The 25,098-nt window shown below is 46.4% G+C and overlaps 2 protein-coding genes across 2 annotated transcripts in view; both read left to right on the top strand.

Annotated features, from left to right (window-relative positions):
* The window catches only part of LOC144108521 (uncharacterized), a 65,510-nt gene extending 50,165 nt beyond the window's left edge, over positions 1-15,345 (top strand). The window contains exons 5-7 of the mRNA XM_077641737.1: positions 1,991-2,168; positions 11,594-11,855; positions 15,317-15,345. Of these exons, the coding sequence (XP_077497863.1) occupies positions 1,991-2,168; positions 11,594-11,855; positions 15,317-15,345 (469 nt within the window). The remainder of the gene's footprint in view (positions 1-1,990; positions 2,169-11,593; positions 11,856-15,316) is intronic.
* A 1,158-nt stretch (positions 15,346-16,503) lies between these two features.
* On the top strand, positions 16,504-19,146 carry LOC144108785 (uncharacterized). The gene is made up of 2 exons (XM_077641964.1): positions 16,504-16,576; positions 18,768-19,146. The coding sequence occupies exons 1-2, from the start codon at positions 16,509-16,511 to the stop codon at positions 18,976-18,978; spliced, it is 279 nt and encodes a 92-aa protein (XP_077498090.1). The 5' UTR covers positions 16,504-16,508; the 3' UTR covers positions 18,979-19,146.
* Positions 19,147-25,098: the final 5,952 nt, after the last annotated feature.

The following is a 25,098-nucleotide window of genomic DNA, read 5'->3' as shown; positions in this document are numbered from 1 at the left end:
TTATGGGTTCTTGCATAATTACCTGCAAGTTTTCAGTGCCTTTGCCGCTAAAGTGAGTCAACGATTGCTCAAACGCACTAGCTGCCAGTTGGTTTGCATCTAATGACCTCCTGCGAACTTATGACAATATTTTACGCTGTATTTTCCGCTCTTCGAACAATGCTGAGCTCGTGACCCCTCTTCCGCCTCATTTGCGATTTTGCTGAGGGCATCTGATGCTAGTTTGATAAAAGTTTTCTTGTTTATTTCTATACTTCTACTGACCTTCTGCCATCAGGCACAAAACTGCGTTCTGAAAAGTATGGCCTGGCACCATGTCTCTTGTTCGCCGATAATTATACATGCTTCATTAAGGGGCATCTCTGCTATTTCGCCTCAGTAGTACTACCTTCGTGCTTTCTCACGTAATTGTGTCCTTCATCTACCCATAAGTTGAGATATTTGCAATCTACCAGCCTGGGCAGCTTATGGCATTGAAATTTTTGTAAGCCCCCTGTTTGTGGCATATTGGACATTTGTCAAGCTCCAACAATTTGCGCGGAAAGTGAAGCGTAGGGTGTCGATTTTGTTTCCGAAAATATTAACTTCAGTTTGTAGATCTCAATTGCTATCGGCTAATGATACAATATAGACATCAAAGATTAAACATGACAACTGCTGCTCTTCAACCTTTCAGCGCAATTGTTACACGATATCATATCCTGGTTTACTTTCCTAAGTTCTCTTTCTGTATCAACGTAAATCGTGTGTGATTTCATCGATTGATTTTGAGCTTCGAGTTTTAAATTCACCAAATTTAGCACAAATGAGCTGACTGATGAGCCAGCTATAAGGAGCAGCAGACAAAAAACTCTAGCAGTTCGGAGTCAGTGCCTAAAAACCGCGCATATGCATTTATTCCTTAGCTTAAAACTTACTTGTCGCCATATTATATTTCTGAATATTTGTGCCCGCATCTGTTTCACTGATCTTTTTTCCATGTGGCACCATGGTTATCACCCATGTCAGTTTTAACGGTACACGAGATATTTTACAGCCCACAGGAGGAGCAACACCTAACTTCCAAATTTCGGGACAATCAGACCGCCAGGTACCACGTTTAATTGTACACTTTAGGGTTGTAACATTAAGTAGCCACATTAAACGTCATGTATATTCTTTTGCCAGAGCACACATAGATTTATAACGCCACTAGCCTTTGAAACTCAATAGCCACGGTAATCTGGAATAGAAATCCTGAATCCACCGTTTGTATGCAGCAATCACCCAGATATGGGCAATAGTTTTGGAAAGGTGACCATTAAAAATAGTTCTTGTTGTTGACTCAGATCTGCATATTTGCCTGCTAAGTGCTTAGTGGCTGATATAACAAAAAAATTTTTCCGAAGCTCTCTGAAAATTAGCTAGAATGCAGGTTAGCATCCTGCAGTCTTTAATAAAGATGGCGGAAGCAGGTATTTCAAAGTTTGCCCACCTGACGGCTTGTGTTGGAAAAGATATTTGCCTTAAATTTGATCTGGAAGGTTAATCCCCGGTAAAGAATTTTTCTGACCGAATCACTTACTCTTATTTCCTGCAGATAGAAAACAACAATAAAGAGAAAAATGATCGATAAATTGGTGAATTCAGAGAGTGGCATCAATATACGGAGCTCGGAGCCCTCACACTTTTGTTAGTGAAGTGTTTCATGCATAGGTTTGATGCAAGTGCTACCTAGGAAGCCATGAACACAAAGTGTTTAAACTAAGCTTCGATCTTATACCAGATAAATAAATTGAGAAAAAACATTATTCAGCTTTTTTTCAGCATTGCCATTTCTTTTTATCTTCATAGCAGAAGAACAGAGCGCAAAGGATTGTCAGTTTGTCACACCAGTTAACAACACAGAAGAATTAAGAGCTCTCCCAATTCTAACAATATTAGCTACCCAATTCCACCAGGACGGCCGCGGTTCATCCACCTTCAATAATTTCTTTTCAATGCTTCCCAGACCCCCTAAGCCCGACGTCAAAATGAGCAGGATGTTCTGTTTTACGGCGGTTATGCTGCTCGTGCTAACAACTGGGGCGTGTGTCGAGCTGGATGAGTCGGATGGAGGCTACAAGGATCTCCGAGTATCCATCAGCGAGAACGTGCCTCGCGACGACACCATCATTGCTAACATCAAGGTAAGCAGCGTTCCCTCCCCCCCTCCTGCCCCCTGTCATGTCTTCCTGTTTTTTACGGCCCTTTGTTTTTGTCATGGGCTAAACAGCAAACGCAACAATTGTCAAGGGCCGATAAAAGGCACAAGTTAAGGCAGAATGCATGATAAGAGAAGCTTGGGATGGAGGCGACGAACTTGTGCTACACAAGAACGCCGTCCCTTCGCCCCTGTGGTTTTTGTCCTAGTTTATATTGCAGTCCTGGAGACACTGTTCCCTTTTTGGTGACGGTTATGGAAGTGAACACTGCCAGACCTCCTGAGGAACACCGTGGTTCCGGTGCTGCCGGCCATAGTAAACTTCTCGGATTCCCGAGTGACGCAAGCAGCCACGCCACCGTGCTGTGCTCAGCCGCTATTTCGATATTTTCAGCTGATGACCGCTTCATGAGAGTCTTCAGCAAGAAGGCATGAAAACTAAACATTTTGGCAGATTTGCCTGCCTAGTTGCGTTTGAAGAACTGCACATCTCCAAACAAAAATTTTAACTTTAACCCAACGTTTCGAAGCCGACTCGGCTCCTTCATTAGGGGTGACTGAGGGCCGTAGCTACCGTCTTTTAAGTATGGAGGGGAGGTGGGGGTCAAAGGAACTACAGCTCTGATGCGAAAGGCGTGGGCGAGAGCAAGGAGGGGGGAGGGCATTAGGCTGTTAGTCACGCTGGCGCACTGCAGGGAGGTGGTGATTGGCGACTTTTTTTCGTTGCTTTGAAGAGCGAAGTCCCTGGGCATATACTGGGGGCAGGCTTCCTTTTGTGCTCTTGATGTTGTTCGGGGTGGTTTGTATGTGCCAGGATTCCAGAAGGAGCCTCTTGTGGTAATTTTTTTCGGTTCCTAGGATGCGTGTTTCTTCGAAGTTTATTCTATGGTCGCAGTCCTCGGAATGTTCTGCTACTGGATTGCGCTCTCTTTCGAATTTGCGGACGTCGTTTTTATGTTTCCGAATTTTTTCTTGAAATTTTTGGTTTCGCCGATGTAGCTTGCGTCGCAGTCGGCACATGGAATTTTGTAGACAAAGCCTTGGGCTCTCTCCGCGGCCGGTGTTTGGGAACAGGTAGGCAAAGCGCAACAGTGTTTGTGGGCTTGTGCGCAACCAGGAGACCCGCTTTTTTAGGATTCGGGAGATGGTTTCACTGACACCTCCGCCATAAGGTAAAATGACGTATTTCGGTGGTGGCGTTGGTCTTTGTGCATTGATTTCTTGACGAATGTTGTGTTTTTGAAGTCGAATGGATTTTCAATAAAGTCTTTTGGGTAGCCGTTCATGATGAGTTGTTTGAATATCGTGCGTTCTTTTTTTTCTGACAAGTTCTGTGCTGCAGTGTGTCTCAACTCTTCTGAACAGCGTCTTCACCTCTTCGCCACTGATGCTTTATGTACTGTCGGGTGGTTTGAAGGGAAGTGGAGATACCGGCCTGAGTGGGTTGGTTTGCGGTATACGGAGAATGGAAGGGCATTGTGGTTTAGTGACACGAGGACGTCCAAAAACGGCAGGGGGTTTTCTTGTTCCACCTCTAGCGTGAAATAAATGTCAGGTTCTACAAAGTTTAAATGACAAAGAAAATTTTGAATCTCAGATCTTTTGATAACGGCGAAGCGGTCGTGGACATACCTGAGGAAAATATTTTGTTTCGGGTGGAATGTTTAGTTTTCACTCTATCCATGCTGACTTCGGCTAGAAGCTATGCAGCTTGCCAAGAAGTGCATCAAGAGCATGCAAGGCATCTCTGTGCTCAACCCCTGGAATTCACCAAGAAATGCAAGGAAACCAAGGTTGTACCCTAGAGCCTACGACTACGACGCCCGGTCCCCACACCGGAACGACGAAGCACCATCAAGTCAGAACAGCACCTAATGATGGCACGGGTACATGGGTGCCGTAGCGTGATTAGGAAGAAAGAAATCGACGCCTTCTTCGCCCGCCGACAACTCGAGCACAAGATGCCCAACCTAGTGGCGTCAAACGAGGTATTTGCCAAAGGAACCGCATCATCAGAAGCCGACAAACACCGCACCAAGCAGACAGAGAAGTTGTCGAAACTTCGACGCCACCCCGAGCAACCCCCACCGGAGCGTCCTGACCTGGTCGCCAACTTCTCCTCCAGGAAGCTCACAACCGCGGAAACGTCAATCCTTGCGAAGGGACACAAATTCAACCTTCAGGTGAACAGACCCCTTCCCTTCCAGCAATCGTATCTGCGCTTGAAGTTGGTATCCGGCAACTGGAACCTGGTGTACGAGAAGAGGTCAGGCTCAAAACAATAGGTGTACTGAATTCAGTGCAAGCACACTGAAAAGAATCAAACCTGCCACCGGATGAAACGCAAGCCCTGCAACACCTCAAGACAGACACCAACATAGTTATCCTCCCAGCGGACAAGGGCAACACAACAGTCGTTCTGGACCGACGGGACTACGAAGAGAAAATATTGACGTTTCTGAGCAGTCAAGAGTATGAAAAATCGAAGGAGGACCCCACAACAAATACCCGAGCAAGGCTAAACAATACATTGAAAGAAGTATTCCAATAACACCCCAACTTCCGAAACCTCTACCTTCAGTTATTGAGCACCAACGGATCGGCTCCAGAATTCTACGGCCTGCCCAAAATCCACAAACCTGGGATCCCTTTGCGCCCGATTGTGGACTTCCGGTGTTCCCTTCTCCGCTCGTTGTCAGAATACCTTCACAAACTCTTATCCCTAATCGCAGGAAAAACAGCGACCCATATCCGTCATTCCAGTCACTTCATTTAACTGGTGTCCCAAGCAACCTTGAGGCCGAGGAATGCCTTGTCTCCTTCGACGTGGTGTCCCTTTTCACAAAACTCCCCGTGAAACTTACGGTGACCGCTACCCGAGACGCCCTACAACTCGACCACACTCAGCGCACGAACCCCACTGAGTGTAAATGATGTGTGCCGCTTCCTGGAGTTGTGCCTATCAAACACATACTTCTCGTCAAACGGAGAATTTTACCGACAAGTAAAAGGAACACCAATTGGAGCATCCATCTCTGTCGTCATGGCCAATTTAACCATGGAACACACCAAGCAACGAGCCCTCAACTTATTCCACCCGAAACTAAAGATTTCCCGCGGGTATGTCGACGACTGCTTCGCAGTCACCAGAAGATCTGAGATTCAAAATTTCCTTTGTAATTTAAACTCCGTAGAGTCTGACATTCAGTTCACGCGTAGAAGTGGAACAAGATAACTCCCTGTCGATTTTGGACGTCCTCATGTCCCGAAACCACAGTGCCCTTCAATTTTCCGTATACCGCAAACCAACTCGCTCAGGCCGGTATCTCTACTTTTCTTCGAAGAATCAGTGGTGAAGACGCTGTTCAGAAGAGTTGAGACACACTGCAGAACAGAACTTGACAGAAAAAAAAACAAACGCACGATATCCAAAGAACTCATAATGAACGGCTACCCAAAAGACTTTATTCAAAAAACCATTCGACGTCAAAAACACAACATTCGCCAAGAAATCAACGCACAAAGACCAACGCCACCACCAAAATACGTCACCTTACCTTATGTCGGAGGTGTCAGCGAAACCATCGCTCGAATCCTGAAAAAAGCGGGTCTCCAGATCGCGCACAAGCCCACAAACATGTTGCGCTTTGCCTACCTGTTCCCAAAGATCGGCCGCGGAGACAAAAACCCAAGGCATTGTCTACAAAATTCCATGCACCGACTGCGACGCAAGCTACATCGGCGAAACCAAAAATTTCAAAGAATTCGGTAACATAATACCGACGTCCACAAATTCGCAAGAAAACGCAATCCAGTAGCCGAACATTCCGAGGACTCCGATTATAGAATCAACTTCGAAGAAATCCGCATTCTCGGAGCCGAAACAAATTACCTAAAAAGGCTCTTACTGGAATCCTGGCATATCCAAACCACCCGAACAACATCAACAGCACGGAAGGAAACCTGCCCCCAGTATATGCCCAGGGACTTCGCTCTTTAACGCAACGAAAAAAAGTCGCCAATCACAACCTCTCTCCAGTGCGCCAGCGTGACTAACAGTCTAAACCCCCTTCCTCTCCCCCACGCCTTTCGCATCACAGCTCTCGTTCCTTTGACCCCCCCCCCCCTTCCCCTCCATACTTAAAAGACGCTAGCTACTGCCCTCAGTCACCCCTGATGAAGGAGCCGAGTTGGTTTCGAAACGCTGGGTTAAAGTTAAAGTTTTTGGCTGGAGATGTGCAGTTTATTATAAGCAAGAAGGGTAAACGAAGACTGCGCAGGGGTGAGGAATCGCCGTCGTCGAATTCGTCCACGATCACCGCGCAGCGAGGATCGTCGGTACATGCTGTAGTGTTTATGCCTGGCACTCCTTCCGACAATCTCCTCCACATGAACACGCAAGCCACGTACGTAAGTGTTCCCAGACACTCGTGTCCTGGCAACAATTAAACACGCAAGGATCAACCGTTATAGCAAAGAAGTCACGGAGCGGAAAGCGCTAAATTATCTGATCGAGATCAAAACTCTGGGCGCCAACAGACGTTCGTTCCCGTGTTGTTCAGGGCAGCGGCACCACGGTAGGCGTCATTTAGGACTTCGACGTGGTCATATGCTACTCTAACCTGCCCATTGTGATCCGACTAGATACCGATGGCGCACCAATAGTGCTAGCTCGATCAGCGCTGAGGACAAAGTGCGTCAAGTTCACTTTCCAAGGGAACTGCATTCACACGTACGTGAACTCTGGGAACTTCCGGCACGTGTTTAGGCCTTTCATCCCGATGATTCTCCAGTGCCGTAAAGGCATGATCTTCGGAAACGTGAGTAGTGTGCAATTTCTCGATCGTGGGCCCACAGTGTTCTCGTCTACACAGCTCCATTGGTTGCCTGGCAATAGTGCTGAAGTGTGCCAAATGCCGCGGTGGTCATGCGGCGCCTCAAAATATTGTCCTCGCCTGAAAAGGGAAGGCACGATGCTTAAACAAATGACAAGATACAATTGCACACCCGAAGAGGCCGCTGCTGAAGAGCGACGACATCGTCACCCTCGTCAAGGGTCGTCTAAGTGTGCATGGCCGTAGGGAATTAGGGTCCGAGAATTTCTTCAACTTGACCTCTCCTCCGCATAGCACTCTAAGAAACGAGAGCCATATAACTTGCCGCCTATGCAGGGACATTGGGCTGGGCTATTCCTGCCGGAGCTACGCACATCGGCAGACACCAAGCAGCCATTGCGCCGCCAAAAGTCCCGAGTCTATCGCTAGAAGCACAATGCCCAAGCCTGGTCCGAGGGCGGGACCAGCAAGTTACTTGGCCACCCCTCCTGAAGCAGTGCTCACTCTGTGATGAAACAGTCGCAGCGTGCTGAGTCTACTGTTGGACGGGCACTAGGCCAGGCACCAATGCAAGTCGAGCATGAATGCAGTGCTGAAGACTCGTCAACACCATGCGTCGACTGCTTTTGAGACGTTACGCTACAGCTGCACAAAATGCACTGCAGGTGCTTGATATCTTTAGCTGAGTCCTCGCAGCTCTCCAGCAGCTCCCACAATAGCTTTTCCAGTCTCATCGCTGCGAGAAGTGTGGATATCTCACTTGTCATCCACATTATCAACCGTAATGGCAAGCAGGGTTTCTTCATGGTGGAACCCCTGCGCTGCGTGTTTAGGAATGAAAGGCGGTCATTTGTTCTACTGAGTTCATAGCGCTCGGCAGCCGTTGTGGTGTCCAGGCTACAGCTGTGGCGTTCTGTGAATTTTATCGTGTGCGTCATTGTCTCGCCTGCTTGCTACGATTCGCAATTCTCTACTTCCTGTTCTCTTTCTTCACCCTCATCTCTCACCTCCAGTGCAGCTTAGCGACCGGAACATCCTTCAGGTCAACCTCCCTGCTATTCCTCTACCACACCTTTCTCAGGCGTCCTGCGGCGAGTCTTGTGTAGAAGTTCTTATAGCGCGCTTTTTTTAATCCGCACGGGCTTTATTATTCAAATGAATTATATATGCGTGTTTCAGTAAATTTTTGTCGGCTCGTTATCCTTCGATATGCAGCATGGTTCGACTTTTTGTGATAATCATAATATTGCGATACCATAAGAGGTCCCGTTCACAGAAAAGGCTTCCGTCGGTCCAACCAAGTCAAGAGGGCAGGTCGGCCAGGTTGTCAACATGTTTTCAACTCATCTGTATTCAGCCGTCTCAAAGCGTCCAGCCCAGTGGGCTGTGGGTAAGCTGCCCACGCTGACACGTGGCAAGGAAATTATTTAAACAGCCTGCCGCTGCGCATTACATCATTGGTCGAAGGGTAAACTGCGTCGAGAAGAGCTCTCTGTGCAAAATTAAGCCTGACGGGAGCTCGCAAAGACAAAACCTGAGCCCCGAAAGCCCCACCGGTGGCTGTTTTATAGAGCCACCTGGCGGGGGTGTGGCGCTTCGCTCAACCGCTTTACCATGCACTGAGCCAGCAGCGGTACGAGGACAGCCCGCGTTCTGTGAAATTACGAAAAGGAAAAATACTTGCACGGGAAGGATCTCTAATGGCTTCGCATTGTCCTCGCAAGGGTAGGTTAAGCGCCGCCTATGTTTTAACCCATTAGCGCTGAAGGTCCGTTGCCCTGAAAATCCGGCGTCGGCGTTGTCGGCGTCGCCTTTGTCGACGTTGCGAACGAGAAATTAAGAGTATAACTCTGCCAAGTGATGTCCAGAGAGAAACATAGACAGCAAGAGGGCCACCTAGGCCACGTGACCTTGCGGCCTCGTCACAACTTCCCCACCGGGTTATCAGCGAGCTTCCCACAGTGGCAGGTGGCTTTTCAACTAATGAGCTCTCATTAGGAAAGAGTAGCCTGGGCCGCAGAAGGCCCACTGCTCGACTACTGATCCGGAGTTGCAGGGTTCGAACCCGACCTGCGATTTTACGGAGGCAAAACGCTAAGGCGCCCGTGTGCTGTGCGATGTCAGTGCACGTTAAACATCCCCAGGTGGTCGAAATTATTCCGGAGCCCTCCAATACGGCACCTCTTTCTTCCTTTCTTCTTTCTCTCCCTCCTTTATACCTTCCTTTACGGCGCGGTTCAGGTGTCCAACGATATGTGGGACAGATACTGCGCCATTTCCTTTCCCCCAAAACTAATTATAATAATTATTATTAACTACGGCGTCTCAGTTTAAGAGCTCTTCACGGCGGCGTCGCAGTTTCAATCTGTGACGTGCTCTGCTGGTCAGGTTAATTTTGTAGGTTAGGAAGTTTTTACGGCGACCGTTACGACCTTCCAGCTTTATTTTTAATCCGTAAGCAGTAAAATCTCCATTATCGGAAAAAGTGTTCGGTATTGACTGCGGCGTGTGCTGCCTGTTGAGAGGAGGCAAGACAGAGAGAGGGAGAGGGAAGCAGAAAAGGGAGGCGGCGGGCTATGTGGAGAAAAGGCAAGTCAATGAAAGTCGACAGGCAAACCACGTGGTCGGGGTAAGGAGTTTTCCAATGTGATTGTCACCCGCCGCCGTCAGATTGGCTCACTAATGCTAACGCGTAGTCTGCGGCGTGAGTCGCAAGGGTCGTCCGTGACATTTATTGTTTCTGGTTCATGAAGTTTGGAAGTGCACCTATACAGCGTATAAAGCAGTCTGTGAACAAATATGACGCACATGTACGCATGGTTGTGCAGAGGCTGCTATCTTCCCAGAGTAAGGAAAAAAAAATCGCCTTCAAGAACGAAATGACTTAGTACGATTGCTCAAGGCTAATTCTTCCGTAAAAGCAACCGAGCATGGCTTCGCGCATAGCGCATCTTAAAAAGCCGAGTTTGTTTACTACGCTCAGCCTCGCTCAGAAGAATATGGGCCACGCTTTGGAGGTTAAAATCTTCTGACACATTACCTACGAATACTTAACGAATGGGTGACGCTTATTGAAGTGAAATTTATTTTTTTGCATGAAAAACCAGCAATCACTTCTATTTCTGTTATGCAAATCTACCGTGCAGATTGAACGCGGAAGCGTGGCGCATTTTATTCTGCCCGCGGCTATACCTGAAGCCTTCGGTAGAGCATCATAATTTTCGTATTCCTACGCTTTTGATGCGGTGGACCATGGCTCATTCTTTATTTGTGTACATATTAACAATAGGTTGGATAATTGACTTCGGATGTTTACATTTAAGATACCAATTTCTAATTATAAATAGAGCTAATTCTGCTTCTTCTGGGGTATAAAATCATACCTGAAGAATACTACATCTAGCGTTTGATTATTCACCGATGATTCTTTGTTCATAGGGAAGTGAAAATAGCCAATTTCCACTTCCTTTACAGCACGGTCTTGATACAGTGCACCAGTTGCACGAACAGTGGATTATGGAACTAACTTTCAGAAAACAGTGTACATGTGAAAATAACAGAAAAGCACGTACCTCACTATGCGTGCGATATGAACTGGCGCTTATTGAAAACTGGTACTGAATAAAATCCTTTAGGCATGGTCCTTCAAAACTGGATTGCATTGGGGTGTTGCGAAAGGTCTGCTAAGGCTTGGAAAATGTTTTCCTTTTCTGCGTCGTAATGCTGAGATGTTCCCTTAAAATTCCAAGTATTTAATGCAGATAAATTAGTCCTCTACTGGGAAGTTACTTGCACAGCGTGAAACGCTCCAACAAGTGTTGAAAAACTATATTAGAAGAGATCAGACGCAGCCGCTATCTATGTGTGAGGAAATTACAGCAAGCTAACGCATGCTAGAGTCCAACAAGTATTTGAATGGCAGCCTTTTAGAGGGAGGAAAAAGTTAACGTTCATAAATGTTTCTTATATTTAATATAATAGAATTGGCGTTCCAAAACAAAAATTAATTTTTCAGCTAGCCTTGGTCAGTAGGCGGATACAGATCTAGATGTTTGATCTGATTTTCCCAGATCCTCCTATTTCCAACGCTGTTCCGGAAGTCGCTGCTCTTTTTTTCTTCTTGCGTTAATTTTACTCGTAAACAGGTGTTTGTGTCGCTATTGTTATTGCTTTTTTTCTTACGCTTTGTAAAACCTTCTTTCGAGTTTATTGTAAAGGCTTATAAGGCATTGCGAGCAAATAAATAAATACCTTTATGACTACCATGGTAATCAGGCTAATCAGACTAATATCCAAAGACTGCTCATCAGTGGTTAATAAAAGTCGGGCACGTCACTCAATGATACTGGTCTAGGTAATAGGCCTTACAAGCCAGGCAACCGAGGAACAAATGCGCCAGATGTATTAAAAGAGTAGCAAAGGAAAGATAAGGAATACGTAGAGGCACGGTGCATGCAACGCTCTCAGTAAGCGAGAGATACTACGAGCGTATATGCTGAGCAACAACGGACAGTTTGTTTTAATTTTTTGGGACGCAATGAGTACAGATTTTTAAAATGGTGATTAATATGCACAGACCCTGCTCCGATCCGCCTCCGAGTTCCTTCACAAAGCCACCTACGGACACGCCATCATCGAGGTACCCATGACGTGGCCGAAGAGAAGGAGCGCACGGGCACTTTCGTCGAGCGCCTTCTACAGGAGCGACGTGCGCGTCGACATGCCCGAGGAGCAGCACGGAGACAAGCCGTTCACAAAACAGAAGAAATCGTGCTGCGAGGCGGGAGAGTTCATCTACCTAGCTCCCGGATTTCTGGCCACACTTGACAAGTCTGCGGGTAAGAGATGGCTTAAGCCAGGTACAGCGAGTAGTTGCCTGCACAATATTTTCGTTTTTAATTATTTTACGGTGACAGCCATTACTACAAAGGAAGTCCAGCGGAGGCACCTCTTTCCGCGTAGCAGCATCCTGAAGAGGAAACGATGAGGAAACATTTTTATTTTACTGCACGTTTCGATCGGAGGACCGATTTTTTCAAGAATGATCACACAGTGCATCGGTGCGTGTTCTTATAGCATGAGACTTGACAAACAAGGCTTAAAACGAAGAGAAATAAAGAAAAGAAAAAGGGGGCGGGAGAAAACACAACAGACACCACTGCCATATTAGGGAAGCAAAGTGGCGCGTCGCGTACCCATGAACACACACACACACACACACACACACACACACACACACGCACACGCACACGCACACGCACACGCACACGCGCACGCGCACACGCACACGCACACGCACACGCACACGCACACTCACACGCACGCGCACGCACGCACACACGCACGCACGCACACACGCACGCACACGCGCTCACGCGCACGAGGTGATAGAGGGAGGCCGGGCTGGGTGGGCACGCGGCTACGCGGAATGAGTTTAACGGCTGATGGAAACAACTAGCCGAAACTGACATGCAACAGCGGTATGACCGCAGATGACTCAGTCGGTGGTGGTACTTTGTCTATTACGGTTGGAATTTTCTTTGGTTTCTGCCATCGAACGAGACGATAGGGTGCCATGGTATTCGTTGATGCCCTTATGCACTGTGTTAAATCTGAAAATGAAGTATGATTCATGTTGTTCGCGTTTCCGAGTGTTTTTAAAACTACTTTGCAATATCTTTACTTTAAGTTTATCAAGCTCGTAAATTTTCGCGGAGGTGTCTCGAAAGTGGGAGGCCACAGAGAGATTGAGTGTGTGAGCGGTGGTTAATAAATCTTAATCGGAATCAATTGTCTGTTTGGCTAATGTATTGCATTTGACATTTGTCACACTTGAACATGTAAACAACATTACTGGAATCGCAATTTATGCCCCCTGGGATAACATGTTTGAAAGCAGAACGGGTACTTTTAGCCAGTATTGGGGTTTGCATGTGTTTACAAACTTGGCATCTCTTATTTCCGCACCGTGTGCAACCCACTGGCCTCGATTTATTAACCGTTGAATGCGCAGGGTGGTTTCCTAAATTTCTGCGCGTTTTTATGTTCCCTGGGGGACCAATTGAAAAATTTTTGAGAGCCGCAAACTTTGTTGTATGATGTTGAAGTGGTTTTCATGGATTTTTTGTTAATATTCGGGAGGTTGTCTGTTAACTTCAGCACTAGATTAGAGCCATGTGATTTTGGCGGAGATTACGCAGGGATGTGATTATGATTTGTAACTTCCGCCCTTTTATTGGCATCGTTGATGATAAAAGACGGGTAGCGCTGTTTCTTTAGAACTTCGCCCCTGTATTTAGCATTTCTTGAAAATATTCTGATCGGGAGCAAATGCGTTTGAATCGGATAACCTGCGAGTTTTGAATCTAAGTTTTGCAATGGCGTGGGTGGCAACTGTTGAAATGAAGGTACCGTTGTTTGTCTGTGGATTTATTATAAACGCTAGTGATTAATGCACCCCGTTCAACACGAACGAGCAGATCAAGGAAGTTAAAGCTATTAGTTGAGTAGCTGTGTGTGAGATATATGAATATGTGTTGCTGAATGAGGTGATTAACTGAATTAGCTCTTCCTCTTTTTCTGTCCAAATTATGAATATGTCATCGCGAAAACGTTTGTAAAAAGCCGGTTCGGTTGGATGTGAGGAAGCCTGATTCAATTTTTTTCATAAATATATTGCCGTAATTTGGTGCAATGTTTCTGCCCTTAGCCGTACTATTAGTTTGAAGATAATGTGAGTGGTTGAATTGGAAAGTGTTAAGTTTAAGGACCAAATTTTCAAGCGTCTCGATAGCACTTGGACTGGGAGAGTCTAGGATTCTGTGTTCTTTATACGCTCCGACCATGGCCTGGATTCCGTCGTGATGTGGGCTGTTAGTGTAAAGTGACACCACGTCCAAGGTAACTAGGAAAGTGCCATGAAGGAATGTGACATCGGATAATTCTCTCAGGAAATAGTATCTCGTACGTAAGATGGATGTTTCGGAGGTATATGTTTGATAAGAGAACCGATGTATTCGTAGATCGGTTCCGTCAGTGTGCCAACACCAGAAACAATAGGTCTCTCCGGATGGTTCTTTTGTGTATTTCCAGAAGCATGTAAAAGCGCCACGTGGATGCATTTTTTGGTGTCAGCGCCTTACTTATTCTCCATGGTAATTCACCTTCATCGGTTAGTTTATTGAGAGCTTTTTCAATGATATTCTGGTGTTTAGAGGTGGGGTCTGATGATAGTTCTTTATAGAATTTTGAGTCGTTGAGCTCGCGATTGGCCTCCTGAATATAATCATCTTTGTCCAAAATAACTATACCTTCAACCTTGTCCGCGGGTTCAGTGACGACGACGGTTCGTTTCCTAAGTGAGTAAGGCGTTACGTTTCTTTTTTGGGAAGTTGGGTGGGCCAGATTTTCGTGTCCCGAATGCCGGAAGTATGTCCTTTTGTACCGTTTTTGTATATAGGTCTTGATATTTATCCCTGCCAGTTTTGAGTGTCCACTGTTCCTGAGCTTTCGGGCACCGAGCAATATTTTTGGCTTGGTTTGTGGAAAAATTATTCCCGTAGTCTAAGTGTTCGGGAAAAGTCATCGAGATCCTTGAGTAATTGGTATTCATTATACTGGCCATTATTTGGGCAGAATTTTAGGCCACGGGGCAAAAAGGGACTTTTCATCGTGAGCGAGTTGTGAGCTTGATAGGTTGATTATGTTTTCCGGAAGGTGTGGCTCTCCAGCTGTTCGGTCTTATGTGGTTGCATGTTCGTTTACCGTTTCGTTATTATTGTCGGGTGAGGATATGTGCGTTGCTAGTAGTAATACTATTGTGCGCTCCATACCTGCCTCAACTACAATGCCATCACGAGATAATTTTTGAAGTTCCTTCGTCCAAATTTGCTTAATTTTCCTCAACTGAAAGACCTCAAGCTCATTTGTCTCGCATTCTGAGAGTACCATGTTGTGACGCGACCGCCTCTCCTCGAGTGTTATTGATGCTAATGTCTGTTAAAAGCGCACAATTGTTTTTTTCAGGAGGTGTAAAGAACACTTAAATAGTTCTTTGCTCCATGCTTCTCGATTGTATTCTGAAAGGATACTCATGGATGGGGATAGAGATACGAAAAGTCCCTTCGGTACAGTTTCTGATTTAAGATATATGAAGAGATTTTATGTGGAGCTCGTGCCAGATAAGCTTGTCAATAAATTTTCTTAAACTTAAAAAAATCCTAGAGCGTGTGAGATTAGCAGAAGGAAAAATGGTGGGTGCGTGAGCCTGGTCGGCCTGTCATTTTTGCTTTAAATTCAGCCTTTGGGCTGAGCCACAGCGTTGTCTGAGGTCCTACCTTTGTTTCTTCGTGGCGACCTCGTGCCCGAAGTTCTGCTGGGAGACGGAAGCTTGTTGTGAGCCTAGTGTTGGTTCTGTTGCTGTTGACGTGAAGGTGACATCGGATAATTCTCTCAGGAAATATCTCGTACACTAACATCCCACATCACGACGGAATCCAGGCCATGGTCGGAGCCTCTAAAGAACACAGAATCCTATACTCTCCAAGTCCAAGTGCTATCGAGACACTTGCAAATTCGGTCGCTAAACTTAACACTTTCCAATTCAACATCTCATATTATCTTCAAACGACTGGTATAACTAAGGGAACAAAAATTGCACCAAATTACGGCAGCATATTCATGAAAAAAATTGAATCATACTTCTTTTCCTCTTACTTAACCAAACAGGATCTTTACAAACGATTTCTTGATGGCATATTCATAATTTGGACAGAAACAGAAAACTTTATCAAGTTCCAAGAATTTGCTTCCGAATGGCGAGTTTCTGCAATGACCAGCTTTTCTCTGTACTACCTTGTGGGTGTCCAACGATAATTATTTCTAGTCAGTGCAAATGGCCAATCGACGGACACGTCACATCATCCTGCAGCCATGGACATTATCCAAAGCTCGTACATTCCTCTTCGTCTTCGTCAATAGTCAAGGGTACTGGGCGGTTCTCGATCTCTTGTTACCTCAAATTCGACAAGCGCTAGTGTGAGAACGATCGATAAATTATCGACCAGCCGGAGCGCTGGAGTTCTCAAGAAGCTCATGACAGCGATCAATCGTTAACTGCAAGAATCGATCTGTAGAATGTACACTCATTTAAAACTTTTCTAAATGCATCTTAATACTAGTCAGCGCAGCGTTTATGGCATGCAACGTATTCTCCATCATTGGTTCTCTTTCTCGATGCATGTCTCCCAGCATGTCAATGCGCGTCCTTTTGGCACTTTGAGAGGCGTACGGTGGGGGTTTCGATAGTTCTGTGCAGTTCTTCAATAAGGTATGAGCGGCTCACCTCGTGTGTGTTCTTCCCCCAGCGTCGCCCACCGGCAGCTGGCGTGCATGGCCACGGACTGGTTCGCCGACCCAAGATCCTGGTGCTGGACGAGGCCATGTCGCAGATGGACGGCGACACGAACCGATTCATCCAGACCACGCTGCGCATGTGCTTCTCCAACTGCACGCCTCTCGCCATCGCTCACCGCGTCCACACCGTCCTGGACAACGACAAGTACGCCCCAAGTGGCACAGGGTGGTGCGGCGCAAGGGCGTAGTCCTAAACAGCGTGGCACAGCGTGGAAAGCTCAGCGAGACATAGCCTGGCATGGCATGGCATGAAATGGCGTCGAAAACATGGCTCAGTAGAGAGTGAATGATATGATGTGATAGGGTATGGAGTGGCATGGCATGGCATTACACGATGCGACACACCAAGACCTGATGTGATATACATGGCGTGACTTGGCCTATACGAGGACAAAGAATGACACGGTGGTATGGTGGGCGAGTGAGGTTTGTGAAGTTTGCGGACGTAGGATGCTAACCGACGGCGCAAAGCGGACTTAATTGGACAGATACGGGACAGTCCTTAGTTATGCAGTGCATGCTTTTGCTCTGTTGATTATGAGATGATAGTATTGAGGATAGGGGCGGCAGTATTGCCAAAAAAGAACACTAAGCACGTTAAAATTTAAACAACTTAGCACAAAACACAACTAAGCAGCACGGTTCAGAGACCGTGTGGTATTACTAGCATAGCTTTCTTTCGTATTGATTTGGCTTAACTCAAATGGCTCTCATTGCAATTATTACGTGGTTTAAAAAAGGGTGACACGGCTGAGCTTATGTAGGGGTACAGTTGTAACTTACACGACAAGCAGTGTTGTATTCGGTGTCTTTATTAATACCTGTAGCATTTGTTCTATAGTATTCACAGATTTTATCTCATGTGGCATAGCAACGAAGCATGCATCGTGAACCGTACTGCCCAAAGCCGATCAGTTTTTCTATCGTGTTTTTTTCTTACGTATTTTCTTTTCGCAATCAAGAGCGTATTTTTCATGACGCTCAAGTTGAGGGGTCTCAATATTGAGGTGTCACATTTATCAGTTCACTTGGGATGATAATGAGCTTAGACCTGGGTTGTCACATCGTAATCCGCGAGCAAAGTAACAGAAGCTGCATTATAAATGACGTTTGGATTATACTTTATTCCACGAGCATATAATTTTCAATTTTTTTATTGAACGACATTCTTCGATGAAATTTACTCGCGCATGCGCTGTGGTTTCCTACCTTCGTTTATTCAGCTCGCTTTAGTATTTATATGACCCCGTGCGTGAATTAAATTCAGTTGCCAGTTAGCGCTGCGTCCTTTAACTCTCATTTCCCCACCTCTTTTTTTGTGATTAAAAAGAGCCTTCAACTAGCCCAAGAAGCAAGGCTGTGGATGAAGGCATCTTTCCGATGGTCGTAGCGTAAACTAGAAACTTTTCTGTTCTAAGCACGTAAAAAATGAAATACGTCTCGTTCAATATGTTTCATGCCTCGACCTGAAACAAAAAGAACTGAAATACTGTGATGAAGTTTGCTTCACTTCTAGCTGACCTTTCGTGACGTGCTTAACTATATACAAATTCCATAATGCCGCCAATATCATTGACGTAGGTCTCATCTTCCCCCAAGCCATGCCTAGAGCCGCGGCCGTTCTGTTTATTCCCTGTTTTTTCTTCTCAGAGTAAACTGTGGACAGCAAAGAATATTTTTCATAGCACTTTTTCTCTCATAGTACAGAGTGCAGTCGCGAGAATTAATTTGTTTCATTGTTACGCGCCTCTAGAGGCTGCGAAGTTTGTTCACAGGTTAAGAGTTTCTAATGCGAAGGCATTTCTTGCCTCATGAGTGGCGAGGGCAGGATTCGTCACCAGGGGCTGTAAACAGGAAGTGTGGACAGGGCGTGTCCTTATGACCTGTCGATCATTCAGAATAGTGTAGCTACGATTTGTAATGATTAGTAGTGATTTACAGAAAGTTTAGATAACTGAATTACCAAACAGAATAACGAATTGAATAATAAGGCAATTATTCTCTCTAACTATTCCGAGTAATTTACGAAATTATTGAATTATAGCAATTCCTCCAGAATTGAACGAACAATGAAATAATGAAATGAATTGAATAATAGGTAATGAAACTAATTATTACCGACTACTCATTAAATACGACACGTAGTAATAATTTAAAAATGAAATTATAAATAATTGATTATTTATTTTAATTAATTACCTCAGTATTTATTTGTCACCCATCATTAATTTCCTAAGTAACAGAGGAGGCACCGGTACTCGCAATGCTTTCGCATTTCGACTCGTAAGGAGACTTTTATACGTTTAATTTTTTTTACCGCCTCACTTTCCATCCAGGATCCTCGTGATGGCCGATGGCGAGGTGGCCGAGTTCGGTCCCACAAAGGAGCTCCTGGGAGACCCCACGTCGCTCTTCCACGACATCGCAAGGGACGCGGGCGTCATTCCACCCAACGGAATCACCTCGCCCGAAGCGGCGTTCCCGGCGGTGCGACCAAGCTCGAGCTTCGTGGCAGCCCGGATTCTCAACAGTGTACCACACGCTTAATTGCGGGGCCGATCACGTGGCCGAGAGATGCCTGCCTACCTCCTACGGAGCACCGTGCTGCAGAACACGAAGACGCCGATGTAGTATACCCGGTGTGAGGCAAGGTTGAAAAGGCCGGTGTGCTGAACTTTGAGCGCACGGTCAAGGGTTGCCCAAGCTCCCCACCTAAAGCCTCCCAAAAACAGCACCCCTCATTACCCCATGGCATTGCTTTGCCATGCAAAGCTTCGCTGATGTCTCTAAAGCATTGTGAGCGTCCATAGCTCGGAACTGGCACGTGGTTAGCGTGCTGAGTACATAATGTACCTGGGTGAATACATTGAGCATGACGCGTCGTACTTAAATAAAGACGTTTTTTTCTGCAACCGATAACTGTTTCCAGATGCTTTGGTGTGGTGCAGTCAAGACAATTCTCTCGTCGCGTCTCTTCTACCCCCTTGTTTTGTTGATACGTGCCATCAGCGTGCGACTACGCATAAGAAATTTGCTGATGAAATTATGCGCGGAATGTAAGGCCACCCGTGGGGCGTGGAAGTCGCAGAGTATCTGTACCACGTACCTCCGGCTATGAAAGCGTCCCTCCTATGCACAGGACTTACGACGCTTAAATTAATGCTCTCTTCCACGTCATAAATGCGGCATTGAGCCACCCTGGGAAATGTTTTAGAAAAGATGACGTGCGCTCTACAAATAGAAGAGACCGCCGAGTTACGGACGCTGACGGCTGGACGGTGCTGACGTGTTCTTTCTGGTGCTTGGCTTCGAGCTCAACTGTGGTGTCCTGTAGGTGCCTACGTGGTCATCTCTGGTGAGGCCGTTCTGTGTGGGGGATTTGGCCAGGTCTCAGGTTAGGTCTGTAGGCCAGGTTAATGTGCATTTGAGGGTGCGTTTGGCTCAGTTATGTCGCTGACCTCCCCGGGTGGAGGCACGGCAACCTGGTTTGCCAGCTTGCCCACCCAAAGCTTGCCGCTAGAAAATTTTCGTAAAAATGGAATTGACATCATCCCTGTGGCTCTCGTGCCGATCGGTGAGGGAACGATCAAGATGAAAAGCCCCAAGGTCCTTCAGCAGGAGCTAAGATCTCACTACCCACTACCTCCAGATCTCTGAGGTGCGACCGTTCGGCCGGAGAGGCATTGCTTGCAGGTCCGCTGACATTGATTGTGTCACAGACCTGCTCCAGTGCAAAATATTTCAGTCCTTAGCGGTTAAAGCCTTCATCCCGGAACAGCTCGCATGTTCCAAATGTATTGTTCGTGGCGTGGACCCAGCATCTTCCCCGCAGGATATACTGAAGGACTTTCAGGATGCAGGTGTGGGGGTTCTTTCTGTCTACCGGTGCAGTAAAGAATTCAATGGTGTGCGTGTTGCGACAGAGTCAGTTATCACTACGTTTGCTGGTTCCTCCTGTCCTTCTGAACTCAAGGTTTGGCCGATAGTGTATCGTGTGGACCCTCTGCAGCCCCGTCCTCTTCAGTGCAACAACTGTTGGCGTTTCGGTCACAGTGGTAAAGCGTGTAAGTCGGCGACCCGCTGCCGGGTTTGTGGAGAAGGGCATTCAGATGACAGCTGCGCCTCTGATCAGCCCCAGTGTTGCCTATGCAAGGGCAACCACTCAGCTGATGATGTCAACTGCTCGAAACGAGCCGACGAACAAAGCCTGCTCGATATCATTCAAGCGAAACGATGTTCGAGAGCAGATGCTTATGCACTTCTGGATCGGAGGGATAATACATATGCCAGCCGTGCGCGAAGCTCTGTTGCTGATATACCGTCAAGTTTGACTACTTCAATAGTGTCCTCAGTAGAACAGGCTCTTTCTGTGGTGGTCGAGCGAATGCTGGGCAGTTTCACCGAGGCTCTATCTCAACTTGTTGCTGGCCAATCTCTGCCTACTGAATCACATGTTTCGGCGGCTACGCCGGCATCACTCCCGAGTGCTGCTAGTAAGAGTCATTCCATGTCGCCTCCTACCATGCCCCAAGTACCGCCTGCCAACAGCGCTCCTGACAGTGTCGCCCACGTAGATCCTTGTAGCATGGACGTTGAAATGCTCACCACTTCCCAGAAGCGTCGAGCTTCTTCCTCACCCTCGAAGTCAGCTGTTCCGCAAGTCAAAGCAAAGAAAGGACCCCCCAAATTAATTCCCCAGACTGATGTGCTGAAGGAGGCTGTTGATGCCTCTTTAACCAGTCAATAATCATGGCGGGTCTAAAAGTTATGCAGTGGAATTGTCGCTCCGTACTTTCTTCTTTACCGGATCTTGAATTACTTCTTCATAAACATAGTCCAGATATTGTGATTTTACAAGAAACGTGGCTCTCTCCACTTAAATCATTCACATTTAAAAAATTTCGAGTTTTCGGGGTCGATCGCGTTAATGGCAGGGGTGGTGGGTTAATAACTATGATCTCTACGAAAATATGTCACCGGGCATCAATCTCGCAGACAGTTATGCGCCCTGACTGTGAGTTGTTGGCGGTTGAAATCTCCCTTCCACAGTGCACCAAAGTCACTATTGCTAACGTCTACTTCCCAATCGGTGTTCACAGGACAGACTGTTTGGACACCTTACTGAGCGGCGCAAACAGCACAGTCATCGCAGGAGATTTTAATTCGCACCACAGTGCCTGGGATAGTCGCTCTGACTCCTGCGGCCAGCTTCTGTGGTCCTGGATGTCAATGAATGCAGTGCGCTGCTGTAATTCCGGAGCAGTAACCTTTATGCGTGGAGGATCCCGTTCGATCATAGATTTAACATTAGCATCTCGTGGGGTTGGCGTATCTGCATGGTCAACTGAAGAATCAGGTACATCTAGTGACCACTTTCCAATAACCTTTTCTATTATATCCTCGCCTATCAGAAAAGGTGGTGCAACCATGAAATTTCTAAACCACATTATGTACAAAAAATTGATATCTGCCTCACTCCCCTCCATAGTTAGCTCAGGTCGAGCACAAAGAGCTCAGCGGACAATTACCTTTCTGCAAGATGCTGCTGAGAGTTCTGTATTCTCGGTGTGCACTACTGCTCCTGCCAGACAGCCGTCTCCTTGGTGGACGGAGGAGTGTGAGAAAGCTTATCGTCGTAGAAAAGCAGCCTGGAAAAGCCTTTCCTATAATCAGAGCCCAGCTAATTGGATAAATTATAAGTTCTCTGCATGTTTCAAAAGAACTGTTAAAAAGGCAAAGGAGGATTATAATCAAAATTTAAACACGTATCTCTCAAAACCCCAGAATAAGAAGGCTCTCTATAGATTCATGGCGCAGAATAACAGCTCTCCGGCCTCCAATCGCATTAGGTCAATGGTAATGTCTCCGCAGGAGGCTAAGCAAAACCTTGAACGCATCGAGCAGGGGCTGGCCTTACGTTTCCAGGTACAGAAAGCAGAACCTTTGCACACTCTCACCCCCAGCTCGGACTATCCTGAGGTCGACGTGTCGGAGCTCCTGCAAATTGTTTCCTCGATGCACTCTGCTGCTCCGGGATCTGACGGGATTACTGTGGGCATGTTAAAGATTTTAGCGCACGACTTTCCAACTCACCTTCTAGATATTGTAAATGCCTCATTGGAAACCTCTTGGATTCCTCACAGTTGGAAAATTGCAAAAATAATTTTACATTTAAAAAATGCAGACAATGAATTTCAATTAGACAATATTCGGCCGATTGCTTTAACCTCAAATTTAGTAAAGCTAATAGAAAGAGTAGTACACAATCGCCTCACAAAGCATGTTCATCATATTAACGGCCTCAGCCCCGCACAGATTGGCTTTCGTCGCGGTTGTTCCATATGGTCCGCGCATGTTGATCTCGAGAGCCGAATACGACTCTCAATGCGCCAGAGAGAAGTTTCGGCCTTGGTGACGCTTGACGTTGCGAAGGCCTATGACAGCGTGGAGCACACAGTCCTCATTAACAAGCTTGCTCAACTACAACCACCGCATTACCTCTACGCCTGGATTTGTGAATTTCTAAAAGATAGATTTTTCTTCTGTACAGACGGATCTTTTTGTTCTAATACCTATGGTCAATCAAGAGGTGTGCCGCAAGGCTCTGTTCTTTCTCCGCTGCTTTTCAACATATTAGTTCGGGACATCCCCATTCATCCTAACGTTACAGTTTATGTATACGCAGATGATATAGCATTTTTCGCATCAGCAAAAGATATTCATGTGCTCTACGGGTATTTGCAGGCATATCTGAATGCTCTTGAAGTCTGTTTGGACCAAATCAATTTATCACTTAATGTCAGCAAATGCGGCGTGCTGGTATTTCCACCCGACGCTCCTATGTACATCTCGCTAGCCTACCGCTCCACTCCAATTCCGCAGGTGGAGTCGGTTAAATACCTAGGTGTTACTTATGACCAAAATTTGGACTGGCGACACCATATTAAGAATAATGTTATTAAAGGGGAACGTGCACTGGGCCGTTTGACCCGAGTTGGCAATAAAAAGTTTGGCACGCGTCGTGACACGCTACTGTTGCTCTATAAGGCTTATATGAGACCGATTCTGGAATTTGGTTGCCCCTTGTTCTCTGGTAGCGCGAACTACAAGCTGCAGCCATTAGCCTTACTGGAAAGACGTGCCCTACGGCTATGCCTCGGGCTCCCAAAATCAGCTTCCAACGCTGTCCTTTATCTGGAAGCGCGTATCCCCAACCTCTATTCCCGCTTCCAACTTCTAACAGTGCGTACTTTCCTCAAGTCTTTTGACCCGGCCCCAGGCGTTAGTATTCCAATTTTTGTATCCCAACCACACCTTTTTTGACTAATCACTGGCCACGTTATCAGCTTCCGCAAGTTAGGTTCACGCAGAATCTGTTAGCTCCGTTTCAGGTTGATCTGATCTCCTTGCAACGAGTTGCTGACACGCAGGCTGATCCCGTCTTCTATTACGACTTTATTTTCCCGTCCCATGCGAAGCATATGCCCGCACATACCCTAAATGGTCTTCTTTCTGAACACCTACAGAATTTTCCACATCATACTGTTCTCTCCACTGATGCCTCCGGCAGCTGTGAGAAGGCGGCGATTGGCATATATTCGCAGGATCTAGATTGGAGCTACTCCGTTCGTATCCCTGATTATACCCCTATATTCTTCGCAGAGTTTTTGGCCATTGGTTTGGCTCTTCTCAAAATTCCCAGACATGTCGCACGGGTTCTTATTCTCACAGACTGCCTTTCAGTTATTGTCTCTCTCCAAAATTCGGAAAAATCTTTCTTGACTCGTTCACTTAGGTTTTTTGTTCCGAGCACAGTGCGCGAGATCCGTTTGGTCTGGGTACCTGGGCATTCAGGCGTCTATTTTAACGAGGTGGCTGATTTATTGGCAAGGTCAGCTCTCAGCGCACCTGTAATATATCCCGTCCCTCACCTCATTCTGTTAGCAGCTTCACGTTTCCAGCGGTTCCAACATATTTCAGCCACTTTGAGTGATTCGTTGCTGAATACCGTGGACTTTCAACACCTAAAGTACCCATGGAATATCCGGTGGTGTAAGTCAAGGCTTTGTGAAGTGTCCATGACGCTCCTGCGATGTAGAATCCCTCACTTAAACTTGTACTTATGCAGGTGCGGGTTCGCTGCGACAAACTTTTGTGTATCATGTGGGCAAGTTGAATCAATCGATCATTTTCTCCTCTCTTGCCGGCGGTTCGCGGTTCAGAGAAAGCAATATCTGGAGATTCCTCTTTCGAGACTAGGACTGCCTCTGTCTCTTACAGTTCTTCTATCGTTCGGTGCGAGTGCCAAGGGATTCCCGTTAAGCAGTGTATGCGGCTACCTTCACGATTACATAAGTGCAACTAATCGATTATCTTGTTAGCTATACACAAAATTCTTTCTAATGTCCAAAAAAGGCTAGATTGATTCTATTCCGGATGACTCATACCTCTTGAATTCATTTTATTTTTCCCAATTTTTTTTTTACCTTGATTCAGTCTTCTGACGTTTCCTTCCCCGCGCAAATGCTTCATTGGCATTCTACCCTATACCTTGGCCAATCCCCCCCACGTGGGTATGTGCCATATTACTTGAGGAGAAGAAGAAGAAGAAGAAGAAATATTGGGCACCCTGTTGTGTTCTGAATGGCTTTCCACGTATCCCTTGGG

The sequence above is a fragment of the Amblyomma americanum genome, chromosome 10 (assembly GCF_052857255.1).
Source record: "Amblyomma americanum isolate KBUSLIRL-KWMA chromosome 10, ASM5285725v1, whole genome shotgun sequence".
NCBI classification, from domain to species: Eukaryota; Metazoa; Arthropoda; class Arachnida; order Ixodida; family Ixodidae; genus Amblyomma; species Amblyomma americanum.
The sequence above is the reverse complement of the archived record's forward strand: the minus strand, read 5'-3'. Positions and strand labels throughout refer to the sequence as shown.

What these genes read in the sequence shown, in the direction of transcription:
- LOC144108785 (XM_077641964.1), top strand. Translation starts at nt 16,509, where the DNA reads ATGTGCTTCTCCAACTGCACGCCTCTCGCCATCGCTCACCGCGTCCAC. An exon ending in ACCGTCCTGGACAACGACAA is followed by an intron (nt 16,577 to 18,767) that starts GTACGCCCCAAG and finishes CTTTCCATCCAG; the next exon opens with GATCCTCGTGATGGCCGATG.